The sequence below is a fragment of the Cupressus sempervirens genome, chromosome 3, assembly GCF_028749045.1.
Source record: "Cupressus sempervirens isolate cs-2001-9-10 chromosome 3, ASM2874904v1, whole genome shotgun sequence".
NCBI classification, from domain to species: domain Eukaryota; kingdom Viridiplantae; phylum Streptophyta; class Pinopsida; order Cupressales; family Cupressaceae; genus Cupressus; species Cupressus sempervirens.
Genome location: NC_143120.1, coordinates 997585303 through 997605181, shown reverse-complemented (window position 1 = coordinate 997605181; position 19879 = coordinate 997585303). Strand labels below are relative to the sequence as shown.

Here is a 19879-nt window from a genome sequence, read left to right as displayed (position 1 = left end):
CCTTTGAGTACCACTCGGCGATATGTACTCCTTAATTGGTCTTGGAGGGTTGCCTCACTCCATATCCACATCCTCCTTTGAAAGTGGCATCTTGTATTTTGTGACCGTTGCCATTACTACCTTCGATTCTCTTAATGACATCCCTCTTAATCTAGCATGTCTATTGGAAGATTGTTGGGCTTAATGAATTGTTAAGGCTCTAAACTAGCTGATTAAGAGAGTTTTGATCAAGGGAAACTGTGATGCCATTTCAAGCAACATACCATTTGACTCACTCATTTATATTTCTCTTAGTTGGGTGAGATCATAACCATGGTGGAGGCAAGGCAACTACATGTTACTGATAACCCATCCTATGGTTGGTGGCCTAGATGTTAGAAATTTGAGAACTCTTATTAATTTTGTTAATTTTCTAAATCCATTTATTTATTTATGTTATTATAGTGAATACTGTTATTATATTTATTATGATCTGATCAGTGCCATGACTGTGAGTGCTCTTGGGCTTGATCAAGGATGACCACCAACCTCCAAGATAGACTGAGGGATGAAGTGGAATGATGACCCCACCACGTTTGTGAGTGTGGTGGTGAATGAGAGCTTCTAGGCTTGAGTTTCTTTTCAAGTATGCCACCCCAAGATGGTTGGACAGGGAATTCACCCATGCTTTTGCAATTGCAGTTTGGAAACATTTCCAACAAATTCTTAATATGGTTATTGTAGGAACACACCTTGGAATTATTATCAATTCTATTAATGTACTTTGATTCAAATAGGATTGATGCCCGTATGGATTTATATGTTATCACAATTTATTTATATTTAATGTTAATACCTTGTAAATTTAGAGATTATAACTTATAATATATTCTTACTTCTTAGATTATTAGTTCATATTATTGTATGACGTAAACCAGCATTATCTTATATACTGTATATTGCATTTGATAATATTATATTAAATTTGTAAACAACTTGCATTCTTTGACTTAAGTTGGAATTATTATTCTAGGGCAAAGAATGGTAAGATGCCAGGAAGAGAAATTAAATATTTTTCAAGCAGAGTCAATTCCATTCATTTCATGGGCATTACAGAGTCGCTTAAAAGTTTAAGTATGTTTTTTAATAAAATATTAATATGGATTTGTAAATTTTGATTATATTACATTATGATGTGTTAGTTTTTTTTCTATTCTTGAATGAAGAACTTATCATCCATTGTCTAAATTCATTTTCATGTACGTCTCTAAGTTCAGTTTGTAAATACTAAATATCTATGTAATTGGGTATGCCCTTGAGGCATCCCACACCTGTACTAGGTATGTATAGGTGTAGGTTTGTTTGAAACCTATGTACACCTTGGGGTACATAGCCAGGTGCTTGGGTATGCCTAGGTATGTTTCCATGCACGCCCAGGCATACCTAAGAGTACCCAAAGGTGTTGAGTGCCAAAAAATAACAAATACAAACATATTTTTGACTTTTTATTTTGCATCCCAAAACCCTTAAATACCTTTGAAGACATATTCACCCAATATAAAGATCATTTCTTGTGCCGTTTATCATTATTGCCCCTAAACCCATTAGGGTCTCCACTCCCAATCCCTTACTAGTTAGTGGGATCTCGTCTATTTAGAAATTTCATTACAACGAGGGTTCTGGAAGCGGACATCAGAATCAAGAACTTAGACAACTAAAATTATTATGGAATGCCAATTGATAAAAATAATTATTAAGTATTTAACTATCAATTGGCATTTAATATTACTACCACTTTTGGCATTGGACATTGATCAATGATGAAATATCATACTCTCAATTGTATTTAGTTTTACAAATTTGTATATTTCTTTAAATTTCTTGTCAACACACACACACACACGTACCTAAATCCACATGCCCAAGGGCCAACCCATGTACCTGTCCTTATAACTGTATCCGTACCTGTACTGGCACCTTAGGTACATATATATGTTATTTAATACAATATTTTCTGAGTTTTGGCATCTTTTTGCCGAGTCACTGACACTCAAATTTGGAGCTCTCAAGTTTTGCTGAGTTGCCAAATCCAATTCAAATTTAGGCCTGCTAGCTTTTCTGAATCATGATTTTTTACAATAGTTTTTAGGTTTTTTGTTTCCTTTTAAAAGTTACCTTTTCTATTAATATGCACCAAATGAAGCAGGCTGTCCAGTCCTGAAAAAGGGCTGTCCACTCCATGTCACAAGTTTTGAGATTGCCATGCGCACCCATGGGGACAGATCCCTGTGGAAGTCTAAGTTAACATTTTCCTTCTTTTCAAACAAAATTTTAAAATTCAATCTACCATACTGAAGAGCTCTCTTAGCTATATTTTAACATACTAACTCAAAATGATTCAGAATTCTTGATGATGGGACTAGATGTTCAACTTCATACTAGTGGTTTTCCTTAGATAGCTCAAGTTCTACCTTCATAGGAGTTTTGCAGGGATGTTCTCCTGTTCTTCATAGGACTTTTGCAAGGATGTTCCCTGTTTTTTTCCACCATCTTTGAAGCATATATTACTTGTGAGACTTTTTTCTGTTACATTCTGATACCCAAGCAGTAGTGTTGTAAGCCTTCAAATGTTTTCACCCTTTTTTACGTTCTTATATCAATGGTATCTGGCTACCTGAAATAATCAACATTAAAACTTATTGTGACATTGTCACCTTTTTATGTTTTAATTGATGGGTTTGGATGAAATTTTGCCTCCTTTGAAGTCAAATGGACCTATGCTAGCTCTCAATCTTTTTATACTATTCTTGGAGGGATTGCTTAAATCAATATAAAACTTTGATCAACATACAACCAATTTTTCTTTGCCTTTGGCAATGGAGTTTCTAGCTGTCTCATCCTCACCTTTGCCTGGTTTAAAATCTCACCATTTAATAGACTTCTTAACTAAGCTGTGAAGCAATGGTCAACGTCATTCTGATTGTTAGCAACTTGGCAATGCAAGCAAATGCTTACTCATAATCTTTCTGTTTAAGCATAACCTTGTATTCATCAATTGAATAATAATGCACAAACTTTGCCTAAAAACAGAATTCATAACATATAAATCTGCCACCCAATGTATTGTCATAAGAAGACCAATAGTAACATGGTAGCTCATACAAATGTTTTGTGATGGACATGAGACTTTTTAACAGATGAAAAAAATTACATTAATGTGCAATATTCATCAAACCAGTTGAATGGGACTCAAAACTACAACCAATAAAAGTAGCGCTTAAAACATATTTTAATCAAGTAACAAAAGAGGTCTTACTAAATTTTGTAAAATGATGCAATATTATACATATGTTTGTGTGTGCGTGTCTCTATATATGTATATTGGAAACAAGTTGAAAACAGCAGCACCAAATGAATATTTTCCTTTTCTAGCCGTCTTCATATTGCTGACAAATTTGGTGGCTTCTCATTTCTCAAGAAGCCCTTAGATAACAAACACACACACGTGTGTGTGTACATATACATACATACATACATACATACTGTTACAAGCTAGGGTTGCTGTTGCACCATAAGATTGACCTATCAATGTTTGATACAACCACTAGACTTACAGAACACAGGAGGCGGTTAAGCCATGTCACGAATCTCGAAGAGGAACATTAGCGGTTAAGCCATGTCACGAATCTCGAAGAAGATTGTTGGCGGTTAGTCTAGCAATCCCCCCTCAATGTTACTCGAGGAGATTTGAACCTGTGCCCTAGCTCTGATACTAGCTGTTACAAGCTAGGGTTGTCATTGTACCAAAAGATCGACCAGTCAATGCCCAAAACGACCACTAGACTTATAGAATACAAGAGGCGATTAAGCCATGTCACGAATCTTCAAGGAGAATCTTGGTGGTTAGTCCAACACATACATACATACATACATACACATGCACACACATATGCATATGTATATATGAGTCTTGGAGAGAAAGTAACTCAGTGTTTTCTTGAGAAATGAGAATAAATCATTGAATTCATGGGCAATTTCAGGTCAGCTAAAAAAAGGGAAACGTTCATTTGGCATTGCCATTTTCAACTTGTTTCCAATTCTCATAAGATAGGTCAAACGTAACAAATGTAATATGTTCAAATAAATTAGTGGTGAGCAAGGAATTTCGTATTCTATGTTGATTGACAATAGCTGCTAAATACTTCAATCTGTAAACTTAACTGTAGTAAAGAACAAATGTGAAATATATATTTAACTATCTGTTTTACTGTGCAGAAATAATATAAATTTATGGGACATTTTTGATGATGTATATGTCTAACACGTCAAACCTATAATTCTATTTTGGATGACCAATGGGCGCTGTATGATACCAGTAATGGAGATTTCCTCTCGTAATGTTGATTTTGTACTGCTGAAGAGTTTTTTCTTTTTTCCTTGTATCAATTAAGGCATCAAAGTACTTGGGTGTAAATAATTTTTGCATTTATTTTTTTCTTTCAATTTTTGTCATTACATTAATTGGTACATATCTAATGCTTTAAATTCAGATTCATTATCTTTTGTTTACTTGGGTAGATGTCAAAGTCCTTTGAATTATTCCAATTCTGAAACTTCTAAATGAAGGGAATGACAATAAACACTGAAAAAGTTTGCTGCTTTGGGAGCTGTCTCCTCTTAAAAAGTTGGTTATCCGTGATTTTAAATTAGAAAAAAATAAATATTTTGCCCCTAGTTTCTCCAATAGAAAACAAAGGATGAAATTGTTGAGTGTGTTCTTAGCAGGTGCAATCTCGGACTTATCTTTTGATTGTGTGGGATTTGTCGAAGAATTTCTCATTTTCTTCATCTTATTCTTGTAACTTTAAAAAGTAAACCAATGTCATCTTAATGTATTTTGTTGTACAACAGATGGCTGCATATCGTTCAGCTGTTCAGTCTCAAGTTAACTGTATGGAAATTGATGCATCTCGTTCTCGCGATGGTGTGTTGATGGCACTACATGACAGGTAGTTTGATATGCTGATTAATGATTTATTTCTTTCCAGTGAGATTCATTAACTTCTCCCCTTAAATAGCCGAAATGCTCTTTGCTACATGACAGCGCCTACAATTTCTTTCATGTGCTATTATTGTTAACTTTAGTTGATACTTTCCTGGTGATTTGATTCTCACATTTTACAGGGCAGGGACTTGCAGAATATGTCTGGTGACAGCACTGCAAAGGTGGGAAATCTAAATCTGAGTCAGGTGAGAAATGATTTTACCTTAGATATTAGTTGATATTCATTTTTGTGCATTAATTCTCAAGATGTTATAGGTTCTTAATATTGAAAATAAGAAAGCCATCATCCAGCACATTGCTTTCTTTCTTTTGGTTGAACATTTTAGAGATAAGGGTACTTCTGAGAATAATGGCAGAAATAGAACTAATGGTTTGCAAGAACTCAAGTGTGAACTGGCCACAATAACCTACTAATGGTTTTGAGTATTTGGGTTTCTCTTATTAAAATTAAGCTATGTATGCTAAAGAAAATATAGCAAATATAGATGATAGTCTTAATAACATTTTCAACTTTGTGAGCTAATTTATGTTATGCACTTGAGAGGTCCGTTTTAGTTTTCAAGAATGGTGATGGCCCATGGGTATGCTTTTGCTATGAATGATTCTCTTTAGGCAATAGAGTGCATCACTTTGTGAGGATGGGTGACTGCTTATCTACCACTACTGTGCAGATGCTTTCTAGATTTTCAAGATCCAACCAGTCTGTGGCTTTTATTATGCTTTGAGTCGTGAATTTGTAAGATCTTGAGTTGCCTAACTTGTCATGGGCTCTTCCTGATGTCTAGATTGTCAGCTGGTTGGCTATTAGTTTGAAGAGTTAAATGATGTCAATTTTTTGTGCAATATTGCATGAGAGTGCCTACTGATTATGTCTAAGATGACAATAAAATCATTGAAAGATTGTTGTGCCCTTTTTTTCTATCTACATAGTAGATGAGCATGTTCGTTAAAATGCTTCTTTGAGAAATTCTCATAGAGAAGAAGTGCATTTGGTTATTGATGGAAGTGAGAGAAAATATTATGCCTTTGGAACCCTGAATAAACAGCTAATCCATATAGGCTTGATCACATAACAAATGTTGTAGTAGCAGAGGTATGTATTATTTTGCAGCTGCAATATACATAATTTGCAATGTGCTGATTCCGGATGACAAGATTTTTGAATATTGCTTGAAGCTAAATAGAATAGATATGACTGCTCATCTGCAATCTCGAGCAATGTGACTAGGGTACTTATATGTGAGAGGTAAATGGGGTCATCTGCAATACTGATACAACTTTAGATGTCTAAATTTGTGCTAAGAGCTTCAGAAGCAATTTTGTCCCCAATTGGCTTTGCTAAATGAGTATGTTTGATGTTCTAATCCTTGGATTATATTCCAGTTCTGAATATAAAGATCAACGTATTATTTGACCTGTGGCAGTTCAAAATTCGAGTTGTAGCAGCTAGCAATCACTTATTTCAATCAAACTTCACAATTTTGTTTGGGTATATGCGTGCTGTTCTTCCTTTTCTTTACAATAGAAGATTTTGTTTACTCTAGTAGTTTTTTGGTAGATTTGATTGCAATGAGTAAGTTTGGAATTTGGCTACTTTTATAACTTAAATATGAAAATTAATAAGTGAAATACAAATAACTGAGTTTGGCTTATAAAATGATTTATTTTTTAATTGTTATCTGCTATCTGCACTGCATGAATAATGTTGTTATTTTCTAAAACTGAGCGCACACGTGCTTGCAGATTAAACGATTGAATGCAGGCTTCGGATTTTCAAAAGAATACCAGCATCAAGAAGTGCCTACTCTTGATGATGCCTTAAAGGTATTCTAATGCCTTTGTTTCTACGCTCTTAGCATGTAGATAATGAATTTGAATTCTATAACATATTTTTATTGCAGTTTGTGTCAGATGCAGTCAAGCAAGTCATTGTAGATGCAAAAGTTGGTCCCCCTCGTTTTGAAGAGGGTCTAGCAGCAGACTTACTTTTAATGGTAAGTTCCTTTTATTGCAACAGACTCATTTAATATTTAACTATCAGTTTAATTTTGTTCTGTTTTATGTTTCTCTTGTTTTTTCTTCTTTGCTTCCTATTTTCTCTTTCAATGACTGATGCTTATACTATTTGTTGCCATATTTCCAGGTCAACAAGATTCAATGCAAAAACTGCATTATTTGGGCCAAGACAGACAGTTTAGTGAGAGAATTGAAAAAGCTGTCACGTGATGTTGTGGTTAGATTCAGAATGTTTTTTCCTTATGTGCTTAATCTATTATTTTAAAGCACATGTATTTTTTTTTTAAAGTATGGGCTCAGAATTGTCTGTTGCTTGTCATGTCCACTTTTCAGAGTTGAAATATTTGGGAGATGCATGACTGATACTTTATTTTGCGTAGGCTGAGGGATAAAGTTAGGGAAATAGATTAAAGTTTTCTAGTAGCTTATATAATATTGTAAAAGGAGGACTTATGTATTATTACTATTTTACTTACGTGGGCTAATGGAATACTTTATTAAAAAGTGCTTTTAAACATCTTTGGAGGGAATGCTAGCCAGTAAAAGGGAAACTCAAATTAAAAAGATGAATTATGAAGGAAAGAGTTTGACACAAAAGAGGTTACCCATTTTTTTTTATGTTTTCAAAGCCTTTTTATAGAGCTTGAGCATTTTTATTCATCTCCATGCCTGAGAATGGAAAATCATTTGGTGTATGGAATCTAGAGGATGAAAAATATCTTGGTTTTCATTTTGGATTGGAGGATGAAAACCTTATTATCCACCTTAGGTGATTCCAACTAGGGATCACATGTTTACTGAAAGATTTTGGTTTCAGTTTTGTTTGGAAATTCCAGATTATAAAGGTTTATGGGATTTTAAATTTAATATCATATATTTTCTATGCAGACCATTTATCTCTGAAATCATTGTTTTTAGGCTTCCATACCATTGTTATAGAGGCTGTGTCATTGCTATCTTAGCCTAGCCATACCGTTTTCTGTTGTATTAATTGATATTGAGCTGCCATACATCTTGCTGTGATATTCATTGATTTATTTGGCTGCTTTACTAAGTCATTTGAAGGTACAGTTCATATTATTGCAAAATAGCTATTTATTGGTTGCCATACTATGTTAGAAAGTGGCTGTAACATTTCAAAATGCTTGGGTCTTTATTAATAACATCCACTCTACTGTTCTCCTTTAGTGGCTAGATGACCTCTACTTTATGATATCGTTGCTATTTAAATATTCTTAATATTAAGGATGTTTTTGTAGTACCAATTCTGTTGTGAAGATAGTATTTGGCCATGTAGCAAAAATCATTTGTGGGAAAAATAGGTAAGTGAAACATATAAGATTTTTTGGAAAAAATTGGGATAAAACCAGCCTTAATAAAGATGGTAAAATATTGCAATGGTCTACAACTCACCCTCTTGTCACAATTCTTACAAAGGATGAATTGACCTGATGAAAAACTAATAATGTACATGTTGAGTAAGTGGTGTCTAGTTTGCAAGGAAATTTCAAATCCACTGGTTTGCATTTTCTATCTATGGGAGTCGAGAGATTTTGTAAAAGTGTAGGTCTTTGGATTCCTTTATTCATTATTGCTATTCTGTAATGTTAATATGATAGTAATTTTGTTGTTTTGTGTATTGCACAGGTGGGATATATTGTAATGAAAGATCCTATAACTGGAATTCAAAGCAATTTGCTTCGCATGGAAAGAGCAGAGGTCATTGGAGTTTATCATGTTTTAGTGAATGAGAATCTTGTTGCAAAGGCACACAGGTAGTTGAGGTCGCATCCAAAAAGTTTTGCATGAGCTAGTAGCATCTGTTGAACATCTTTGAATCTTTTTATTCTTCAAATGCCATTGTTGTTTTGATAGAAACACACTTTTGTCCTTTGGATTTAGGATCCTTGAAAGTGTTTTAGATTTTCATACTTTAGCCAGTGAAAGTCTCTTAAGAAAAGTTGCAGATTCTTAAGCTCTCTAAATTGTTGGAGAACCCAACCTTCCTTGCAACCTCTTATAATTTGTATTTTGCTTGTGTTAAAGTCATGTGCTGCTTGAACCCACGTTCCTTTTTGCCTCTGGCATTTATCTAGTTGCAACTAGTTGAATCTAGTTGGCATCTTTTGCATTTTGAATCTTTGATTAAACTATCTTAGCTCAAAATATCTATGAATTAACATTGGCATGTTGCATTAAATTGACTTTAGCCTTTAAAATATCAGAGGACTGTTGAGAAGTTAAAAATGGACCCTAGGCATGCCCTTGTGAACCTTGAAGTTGCATATAAACTTTCAAATTTTATTTACCAAAACATAATCACCCAGTGACATGAAGACTGAGAAGGAAAATGATTTAGAAACACTTATAAGACATGATATGTCAACTTTGAGGCAACCCTCTACCCTATTCTATATTTTGTATCAATTTTAAGAAATATATAATTTCTTTTCCTTTTTCTTTAGAAATGTGTGTTTTGTTGAAGGTTTTCTTCTACGCTCATGGAATTATAAGACATAAATCCCCTTAACACTTTTAGAGTTTAAGTAGGTAAATAAGGTACTCAAGCAATTTAAAATGTCAGATTATCAATCAATTATCTAATTCTTATACGGGAGACAATTTTATTACTTCTTAGCAAATGTGCATTGTCTTGAAGGTTTGCTCATGCACTCAAATCTAAAGTCACAAACCACCTGAACATTCTGTGTTTTGAATGGGTAAATGAGCCACTCAAGCAAGAGATGCCTGTGTTACTTTTATTATGGAAAATGCAGGCTTTGTTGAAGGTTTGCTTCTAGAGTTTTGGAATCATAAGACATAAACCACATGAAAACTTCTAGTGTATATGCAAATTAACTATTCGAGCAATAGAAAGTTTGAGATTATCATTCATTTCTTAATTCTTGTGCAGGAGACATTATCTCAAAGGGTCTCCATTATAACTCCACTTCTAAACCATGAAACTCAATGGAAGAACTAATTACAACTGATGGCTCTTCTGATGGGGTTGCCTTATTTGATATTTCTCAACCTTTGTGGATGCACCATCAAATCAGCCAATCAAAATGTATCATGAAATGTAGGTATTGCACACCAATCATTAAAGGTTAGTACAGGATGCACTGGGATTTCCACTCTCATGATTGTCATTAGATCATTCTTTGAAGACCACTTAAAAGATTTTTAAATCTCACTATTCCTCGGGAGCACTTTAAGGGTTTATGACACCACAAAATCTAAGATTGTTGAATGACTGTTCCTGAGGCCAAGGATATTGGTAGAAAAGATATTTCTCATGGTTGGTTCTTTGAGACATCACTTTTATGAACTTAGGTATTGTTTCCATACAGAATACACAAATCCGTTGAGAATTCAATGTCTTTGTCACCATGTAGCCAGTGACGTTTCACTTGACTTTTCATTGTGGAAATTTGAATTACTAACCATTTTACACCTTTGGGCCATATCCTCCTTGCATTGATGTTTGGGGATATACTGCACTTCTGTCTCTTGTCGGTGAAAACATGCTGCATAATGTCATATATTGTTTTCAATCTGCATAATGGTTGTTTAGTACTGATTAGGTTCAATTCTATCTACTTATTCAATCTGTGGAGTCGGAACAAGATGGTCTTTAATATTTATCATGAAGTATCATACACTTTTCATCTGAAATCCTTACGGAAGATTCTAAAAGCATATTCATTTTAGGTTAGGAGCCTGTTATTTCTGGGGCTCAATTCATCCAACCACATGCATGCGTGCACAAGTAAAATGACTTTCATTATATAAGATACATAAATCAACATCACAGCATTAGTGAAAATTAGAGATATGGCCAATATTAATTTTTAAGTCATATACTAGAGGAGATTATAGATTAGTTAATCCCAGTCATGCAATTATTCAAATAAGCTGTAACTAATATACTGTATACACTCTCCAAGACTCGAACCTGCATATAGGGGGCTGCATTCTGAGACAATACTCGGTCAGTCATGGATAGGCTACAATTTTTTAAGCACCAAATAGACTAAGAAAAGAGAATTTCTCCATTTCTATTTAAATATTTTTGTTCACAAAGTTTGGTTATATTTAAAATTTTATTTAATAGTAGTTCGACTCTTCTCACTATTATCACACACATCGTATCTTCTTTGAGGCTTTTGTATCCGTGGCATCTGCATCAGATACCATACCTGTACTGGATATTAGTAACATCAAAACAAATTTAAAATTCTGTTTAATTCAGCCTTAAACAATTCTATTATTTTCATTCATTTGCTTTAAAACATATACCTTAGTTGAGTGAGATACTATTCGCCTTGGCAGCATATACTTAAGTTGCTAAATACAGCTCTACATACCTTCAACAATCATCTATCTCTGTAGGATAAACTTTATGCTCTTTGGACCAGGCTGTAGTGCAGATACTGTTATTTACATCTGCAAGATTTGGCTATGGAGATAACCACCCAAGATCTAGAGGCCTACTGAAAATCACAATAAAGAGAGAGAATGAATCAATATGACAAGAATAAACTATATTCTCACCAAGAATGCAATATCAGAGATTGAATTTACTGAATTGAATTACAAATAGAGACTCCATGGTTAAATAGGCCATGTAAGATTTAGGAAGTCATAAGATTATGACAGGTGTCGTAATCTTATTACATGAGATATAAAGAGATAACTTATCTTCCGCCTAATGTGGAAGAGTGATAGTGTGACATGTCCTCCAAAGGTGGAAAAGTGAAAGTATCACATGTCCTCTAAAAGCAGATCACACTTCAAAGTGGAAAGGTGATTGTGCAATACGGCCACTGAAGGTGGATCACCCTCTAAGGTGGAAAAATGATGGAAGTGTTAAGCCTACCAAAGGTGAGGGTTCCACTTAAGGTGGAAAAGTGATATTGTGATAATACTACAGAAAGTGGGAAATTCTTGATGACACATAAGCTTCTGGGGTTAATTCTTGATGATCCTATCCTCTTGTGGGAAATGAGAGGTTTCGTAGTTCACACTCAAAGGGAGTTCTCTCTCTTGTTGATGAGATCTTTGATCTTTCTTTAAGCCCTGACTATTTATTGAGTGAATCTATTAACTTAGTCCCATAACAATAAAAAGATAACCATTGCCATTAGAGGTGGGTTTTATGCCCAACATTAACAAGCATTAGTGTAAAAACTTGCACATATACCCAAGGATCATATCACAGGCCACAAGAAATGACAATATCGAGCATATGCCACTTATACACATCACATACACAAGGTATACATGTTGGTTAGCTCCAAGATATGTCAAATACACAATGAATAGCTACAACACACATCACGTACATAATGAGTAGCTCCAACATATACAATATTGGTTCACATGCACAATAAGTAGCTCCAACATAGATCACAGAGACAATATTGATTGGGTCATATAGGCATCACAAGACATAATAACTAGGTTATATAGGCATCACAAACACATAGTAATTAGCTCAACCACAATGGCTAACTATTAATTGTCCATAGTGCAGCAATTCATTATGCACTACACTATGGGTCCTATCCCTGTCCCTGGTGTTCTGCACTAGCGGTTAATTGGGAAGAGGATTCAATGCATTTTATACTACACAAGGGGTTCGTCGTCAACCCAAAAAGGTCAATTATACCATTTGACAATTAGGAAGAGGATTCAGTGCATCCTATACTACATTGTGGGTCCCTTCTCAATTCCAAGGATTTCTACATGTAGTGAACCAAACTAGCTCGATGGATTCCAACTTAATTGGCTATAGGCCACTAGCGACAAGTCCATCCACATAGGAAGAAGTAGCTTTTGACACATACCACCTAATGACCTTAGTGATATTGTCAACTATCTTCTTCAAAATTGTGAGTAGCATTCAACATCGACTTTCGTTGGTTATTAGTGAACCTTCTTGATACAAGGTTTAGCTCTAATTACCATTACCCACATAGTAAGGTAACTACCTATGCAATTATTACCATATCAAAACATGGTTAGCCATTAGCAATCTTTCATCTTTGTGAACTGGATGTAATAGTCTAATAGTTTGTTCAAGAAAACAACGGCTAGGTTTTTTAATCAACAAGGAATAAGTTGTAGTAAACTAGATTCAGAAAGAAACTAAACTATATGCCACAAATGTATTTGCATATGTATATGTTTACAATAACGTAGGGAAACAAACACAAAGAAAGAGTAACTTTACAAGATATCTAAATTAGAAAGACAATTTAGTTATTTTGGAAACTTACATAACTACATAAACAAATATATTGATACAAATGATGCATAGAAAGAGAACTTACAGAGCACTAAGAAGCAGAGAGAAGGGGGCTGCCTTGAATGTCTTGTCTTTAACTTGGATGGGGTAAAGTATCATTGGGACGTTTATCGGATCCACCCAACCATAGATCACTGCTGACCCTCTCTTGCACGTTTCCTTCTAAAGTGGGCCATCCCCTTCGCAAGGAATGAGGTTTATTGGGAACAAGTTTTATAGGAAATGGCATAAGGATTTCTACATCATAATCAGTCATACCCTCAAACTCCTGTTGTTTGGTATTGATGCCTGTTTGTAGGTGCATCTGGAATCCTTAGAGCTGACCAACACCAACTAGTGTACCCTGGCCAAGGTTTTTGTTTCTGTGATATCAGCCTCCTGCCCTATCCTACTTGCCCCTAGGTTTCAGTGGCTACAACAAAAAAGAACTTCATGGTTAAAACCTTTTTCCACAACTCAAGCTCCTGCGCTGTCTAGACCATATGGAGATTTCCCAGCCTATTTTGGTGAAGATATTGTTCTGACTATGCAATCTGAACTTGTAGGTTTGTCCTTAATTGTGTTTATGAGTGATCTGTTTTTGATTGAAGCTGGCAGATTTACATATTCTGCCCTTTTGACAGTATTATGAAGGTTCCACCATATTGTTTATAAAGACTGTACTAAGTTAATAGATACCTTCAGAATATGTATCCCTGTTTTTGCATACTATTCCAGATGTTCAGGCCACACAGATACTGTGATGCCAAGCCCTTTTAAATTTAAAATAACAGTTTAAAGAAGCTAAATTCCTCTTATCTTTCGTTTGGAAACAAAATTATGTCCAATCTTGTTTTGAAATGGGTCTGGTTAATCACAGAAGATAAGGCCTATAGATGATGACATTTATGACTAAATGAGAGAAAAATAGAGTCTCCCGCCTCGAGGGGTCTGACCACAGATCAGAGGATAATTTGATAGTCTCCTTAGCTTTATTAAAAGGAAGATCATCTGTCTAAAACTTTTCACGATGTGAACCTGTTGTGTGTTAGCTTACATGCAGCTGTAGACACTCATATATGGTAACCTGGTAGCGGCTTAAGCCTGACTGGTTGAATTACATGATGTGAAGAAATTAGTAAAGACAAATGCATATATGCATCCCACTCAATTGTAGGCTATGTACTATGTCATAATGATCAGAAGTCTCAGCCTAGATGAAGTAAAAAACTGGTTAACTCAAGTGTAAAATAGTTAACACGTTTCCCTGAGATAGACATAGCCATTAACATCACAACAAGATAATATATCTGGTAATAATCTTCAACAACATTCTGTAGAAATGATTAAACTATATCTCCGGAAGAAAAAGTTCCAGAAAATCTTCTCTGTGCTATTTTTTCATAGCAAGTTGCTAAGAGTATGAGGAGAACAAAGGTAAATGGTCTACAGGTTTCCAAGGTATTCAAGGTGGAAGTTTTACTGTCGTATGTTTTGCAACTGTATTGTCTACTTGACTCTGTTTTTTTGTTTTGCTAACAAAGATGTACAAAATATTAAATACAGGGAGTTAAGAAAGATTCACCCACACTCTAATACTTGAGGCTTCCTTGAACTTGCGGCAAAAGAAAGAGGAAAGGATAAAGTTTTCAAGAAAATGAAGAAGGCTACGTGCCTTTGTTGCTTGAGACTCAAAGAGCAAGTTCGAAGAACTGGAATAGTTTGCACTCCAATTCAGTGAAAGGACTAATTACAGGTTCTCAGCTATGTCTGTGAGCTATTCCCCCCATTTTTTCTTCCTTCTTTATAATTTAAAACTTAAAACCACTGCAGAGCTCTTTGCTTACAGCCATCTCCAACATAATGCCAAGATTGATTCCCAGACCTGATTAAATCTTCCTTCTGCCAAGCACCCACTATGCCACCCGAAGTTTGAAATTAGTTGTGCCATCCGATGACATGACACAGCACTATTTTTCCGTCACCACCTTACGTGGAAAAAAAACATGGAAGAATATCTTCCCCATTACATGGTTCTTGAGAATTTTTTTAAATATGAAGTGGCTTCCTCACCATTGATTTATGTCAACTAAATCACCACAAATTGGGTCTAAGGTGGCACCGTGAGTAATATAAGTTATGCGGTGAAAGGGAATAGAATAAACACGTAATGTAACTGTGGTTAGCACTAAGGTGATAGAGATGAAGAGAAAGATGTAAGAATATTGTTATGGATTAATACAAGTTATTCTCCAAACATTAAGGATAATTATAAAAGTATAAGTATTCATTTATGTACTTTCACAATTAATCACAACTCATAATCTTGTTTGGAGAATACTTATACTTTTGTAAGTATACGATCAAATAAGTTAGGAACAACCTCAATCCCTAGAGTTATTCCCCCATAAAACCTCCCCTACGAATTTGAGGTAACAGGGGCATCCTTTGCCAAAGGACTGCTTATGTACCTACCTACAAATGGGATAGGTCACACATAGATCTCCTCACAAGGTCTCTCAAAGGACCTACACATAGGTTCCCAATTTCGTAACCTTATACAATGTTACTTCTACCCATGTATGTCAAGATCTCCAATTAGAACTTTACCACGATTATAATTACCAATTTCACATGAATATCGTGCATGTTAGGTTGACCTCCTAATTTTATTGGTTCATACAAACCATACTTATTGCAAGCCCAAGACATGCTATGGCATAGTGCTAACACAAACATGCAATCACATTATTCTAGTCATAATTGCCACATACAAAGGTATATTCTGATGTAAATGTATTTGAAGTTGTACTTGGCTTGATCGACAAAATAAACAACACCCCATATAAACAATGTTACAGAGATAGGGTTCCTCATTGCTTTAAATTAAGCCTATGTATTCTGAGTTATCATTAACCCACGGCAATCTACAGCTGCAACTCACTCACAGGCGATGCATCAATATCAGAGGGTAGATAGTAAGATTATTATAGAAAGTATACATCTCATACTAATTTATATGTTATTCAAATGACAACTGTTTTACTCCAAAAACCAACAAAATTGAAAATACCACCATGAGACTCACAACATTCTTAAGAAAGTATAATCCATTTCACCTATCGTTTACACTAAATGTTGATTGGGGTCAATGGCCTTATGATAACTTTATTATTTTCATGGGTGATTATTTTACAAAACAAAAAATATTGTTACTTTAGCGAGACAAAATAAGGCTAAAACCTAGTACAACTATAGTTTTAATTCGATTAATAAAATCCTTATACCTATATTATTTAGTGATTGCATCTCAATCTTATATTAGGTGTATTTTTTTCTTGGATCACATCCTAAGTTGTTCGTTCCACTGGAGATTTAACCTAGACTTCTTGCCACCTCGTTGTCTTGAAGTCTCAACATAGCGGTGTTATAAACTCAATATCTGCTCGTCATTCTGATCAGTTGGACAATCAAAATTTCAAACAATTTAACCCTTTGTTACAGCAATTCTTGGTTTATCGATTTCCCATATTCCTTACTTTTCAAGTACTCGAGCACCATTCTAGATATTAGTTGCATCTAGATTAGGATTCCCAATTGCTTATAAAGTATGCTAATGTCATTTTAGGATAAAGGAAAGTAATATTTAATTCATAACTATCCATCCTGTCATGCACAAGCACAAATCTTATTTAATCATTATCAGCTGCAACACTGGATAATTGAAAATTCATGTTACAAAAACAGGAGGAAAAATAATAAGTTAACCTTTTATACATATTCAGGGGAGTTTAGATACAGGTTCTTCATTAAATCCTACTCACGAGCTTTGTAAATGTGGTGGTGAGAGGCAGTGACACTTTTCATTTATAAAATCTAATAAAAGTCTTCTTTAGCTCTGTTTTTCTACTGAATGAGCCCTCTTAATCCCTAGTTTAGCGACAACAAAGAGGAGGCTACTTTTCATCTGATTTATTGAAGCCAATTTTTTAATATACCTGCATCATTTTCAAGGAACAATGACCTATACAATTATAATGTTTAACGTAATAGAACTTGGTTTACATATCCATTTATATATTAATATTAGGAAGCATAAGGATGCCATGTATTCCGTAATTCATCTTAGACGAAAGTATGAATTTCATCATCACTAGTTTAAATGACCTAATCATAACTATTAGAAACTCTTAGTTTTACTCATTAGCAGTCCTTGTATTCTCCAGTTATCTTTTTATACCGTTTAACTATTTCAAGACTATGCAATGCATACAAATGCCACAATTTTGAATGAAACACTTAATTCAGAGTTGAAATTAAAATGTAACAAAAAAAAGTACTTATCTGCCCAAGTTAATGCATAATAAATGTAACAGAAAAACCCTCTTATATTTTTCCTTTTGCCCCTTTCTCTCACATTTTCCTTAAAAACTCCATGGCTTATGCTTGGCGTCCATGGTCTGTTTGAAGACTCCCCTTGTAGCACATGCAGGTAGGATGCTGGCAATGATTGTGGCCTTTTTCTGTTTATCTGCTAATTTACTCCGCTTCAAAGTTTTTAAAACCTTTTTGACCAAACCCATTTTGTTCATATTTTGCAATCTGTGCACATTCTCCTCCCATCTTCATCCCATTCTTGTTTGTCTTTTCTCTCTCTTCCATTTGCTGCCCATGTTTCCCAACTCTCTGTGTGCTCCATGTGATTTTCTGCATTCCTTGCCTTTTAAGTTGCTCCTGAAGTCACCCTTTTTTTTGTCCATGCACTTCCTCTCTCTTGTCTAGACCATCCTCTCTCCTTAGACAAAGCTTTTCTCTCCACCAAACCCCCTCCCCCATATTTTTTGATGGAGCGGTGACCTCTGTAACGAGGTCATGGGTGAAAGATTGTGGTCCCAGGGTGCCAAAATTACCCTCAACCTGCAAGTTTGGGCCGGCCCCAGGGTATGAATGCTATGCATGATAAATGAAGATCCGTCTTCTCCCACATTTTCTTTCTAAGCAAAGTCTAAATCTGCAATTTACAAGGTCATGGGATTTTCTTAGGTTGCTTAGACGATTAATATTCCAACTGGCATATGATCTTTTTTGGTAGCTTGCAGGTTGGGACACCATACCTATATTAATGGCATAGCCCCATTTTCTTCCTTCGCCTTGTTCCCTCAACTGCAATTTGTCTCTTTTGTCCTCCTTTTCTTGTTTCTAAAGCAATTTTTAGTTTTTTTAATTACTTTTTATGTTCCAAGTCCTGGTATGGTGGAATGTGACATTGTATTCGGAGCCTTGATACCCTTTGCATATTTTCAATATGATCAGAAATCAGGATGGATTTCTATTATTTTAATTAGTACATTTCTATTGGTATAATGGGAGATATTTGGATGTTTGATGAAAGCTAAAGTCTCATGCATTCATTTTGTTGATGTTCTAGGGCAGGAAAGAAGGTATATGCTTGGACCGTGGATGATATGTATTCAATGCAAAAGATGCTCTCTGCAGGAGTGGACAGCATCATAACAAGTCAGCCTCGCCTGCTTCAACAAGTAATGGAAGACATAAGAAATCAGTGTATAGATGATGGGTTTCTTCTTAACTGAATAATGTAATAATTGATCTCAAGCTGTGTACCCTATATGTATTTGTAGGCAATGATCCAATAAACAGTTAATGGTGTATTTTATTGAAACTGAGTGATAATTTCCAGTTTTTCTAAGTTCTTGTTACTGACACAAGGTGAAGGTTGTGATGCCCTAGAGATACAGTTTTTTTGTAAAGATTCTTTGTTGCAACTATGAAGAAGCAACCCATTCTTTTAAGATTTTTCTTTCCCGTGTAAATATCTGATTTTCAAGTCTTATTGGAATGATGCCAAATATCCAACCGTTTGGTCGGTCAGTCTTCCTCTTGAGTTTGTGATTTCAACTGATTATCGCTGCTGAACAAATAAAAAATACAACTCTCTTGGCAGGAGATCATCGATTTAATATCTATTTGTCCTCTGTTCCATAATTGCACATTGCATGCACTAGTTTTTTTAATGTCAATTTTATGGATCTTAGCCTGTTAATTTTTAAAATTCAATCAGCATTGGGATTGCCAATTTACCTATTCGAGATCTTAATTTATTTATTGTAGTTTTATTGTGTGATATATAGATACACTAATTGTGAAAATTGAAAATCAGAATTGAATGATTTTGTACTAATTTTTTATTTAATATTGTTGTGCCTATGGCCCTTATGGGAACTAACAACTTAAAAGACATCTTTCTTAATGAGCATATTTTTCTTGATATGTAGCTTTTAATGTTGAATATGTTTGACTGATTGCCAACGTTTTCCTTTGGGATACACGACGTGGCTTAACCACCTCCTCTTCTCTCTAGTTTTGAGTGTATTGGACGTCAACATGTCAATTGTTTCGTACAACGGCAACCAGGTATTAGAGCGTGGTCATAGATTCAAATCCTTTCGAATAATGCTTGGTTAATATGGCTTAACTACCTCATCTTTTATAAGTCATGGTTGGTA

General features: G+C 34.8%; 1 protein-coding gene across 2 annotated transcripts in view; it reads left to right on the top strand.

The window, feature by feature from the left end:
- The window catches only part of LOC149570111 (glycerophosphodiester phosphodiesterase GDPD4-like), a 41799-nt gene extending 22464 nt beyond the window's left edge, over positions 1 to 19335 (top strand). Inside the window, exons 3-9 of one of the 2 annotated variants that reach the window (XM_089822768.1) lie at positions 4891 to 4988; positions 5169 to 5229; positions 6788 to 6868; positions 6946 to 7038; positions 7188 to 7277; positions 8708 to 8835; positions 18781 to 19335. In XM_089822768.1, coding sequence (XP_089678894.1) covers positions 4891 to 4988; positions 5169 to 5229; positions 6788 to 6868; positions 6946 to 7038; positions 7188 to 7277; positions 8708 to 8835; positions 18781 to 18946 — 717 coding nt within the window. In that variant the 3' untranslated portion in view covers positions 18947 to 19335. The remainder of the gene's footprint in view (positions 1 to 4890; positions 4989 to 5168; positions 5230 to 6787; positions 6869 to 6945; positions 7039 to 7187; positions 7278 to 8707; positions 8836 to 18780) is intronic. The other variant, XM_089822769.1, reaches the window with a different exon arrangement.
- Positions 19336 to 19879: the final 544 nt, after the last annotated feature.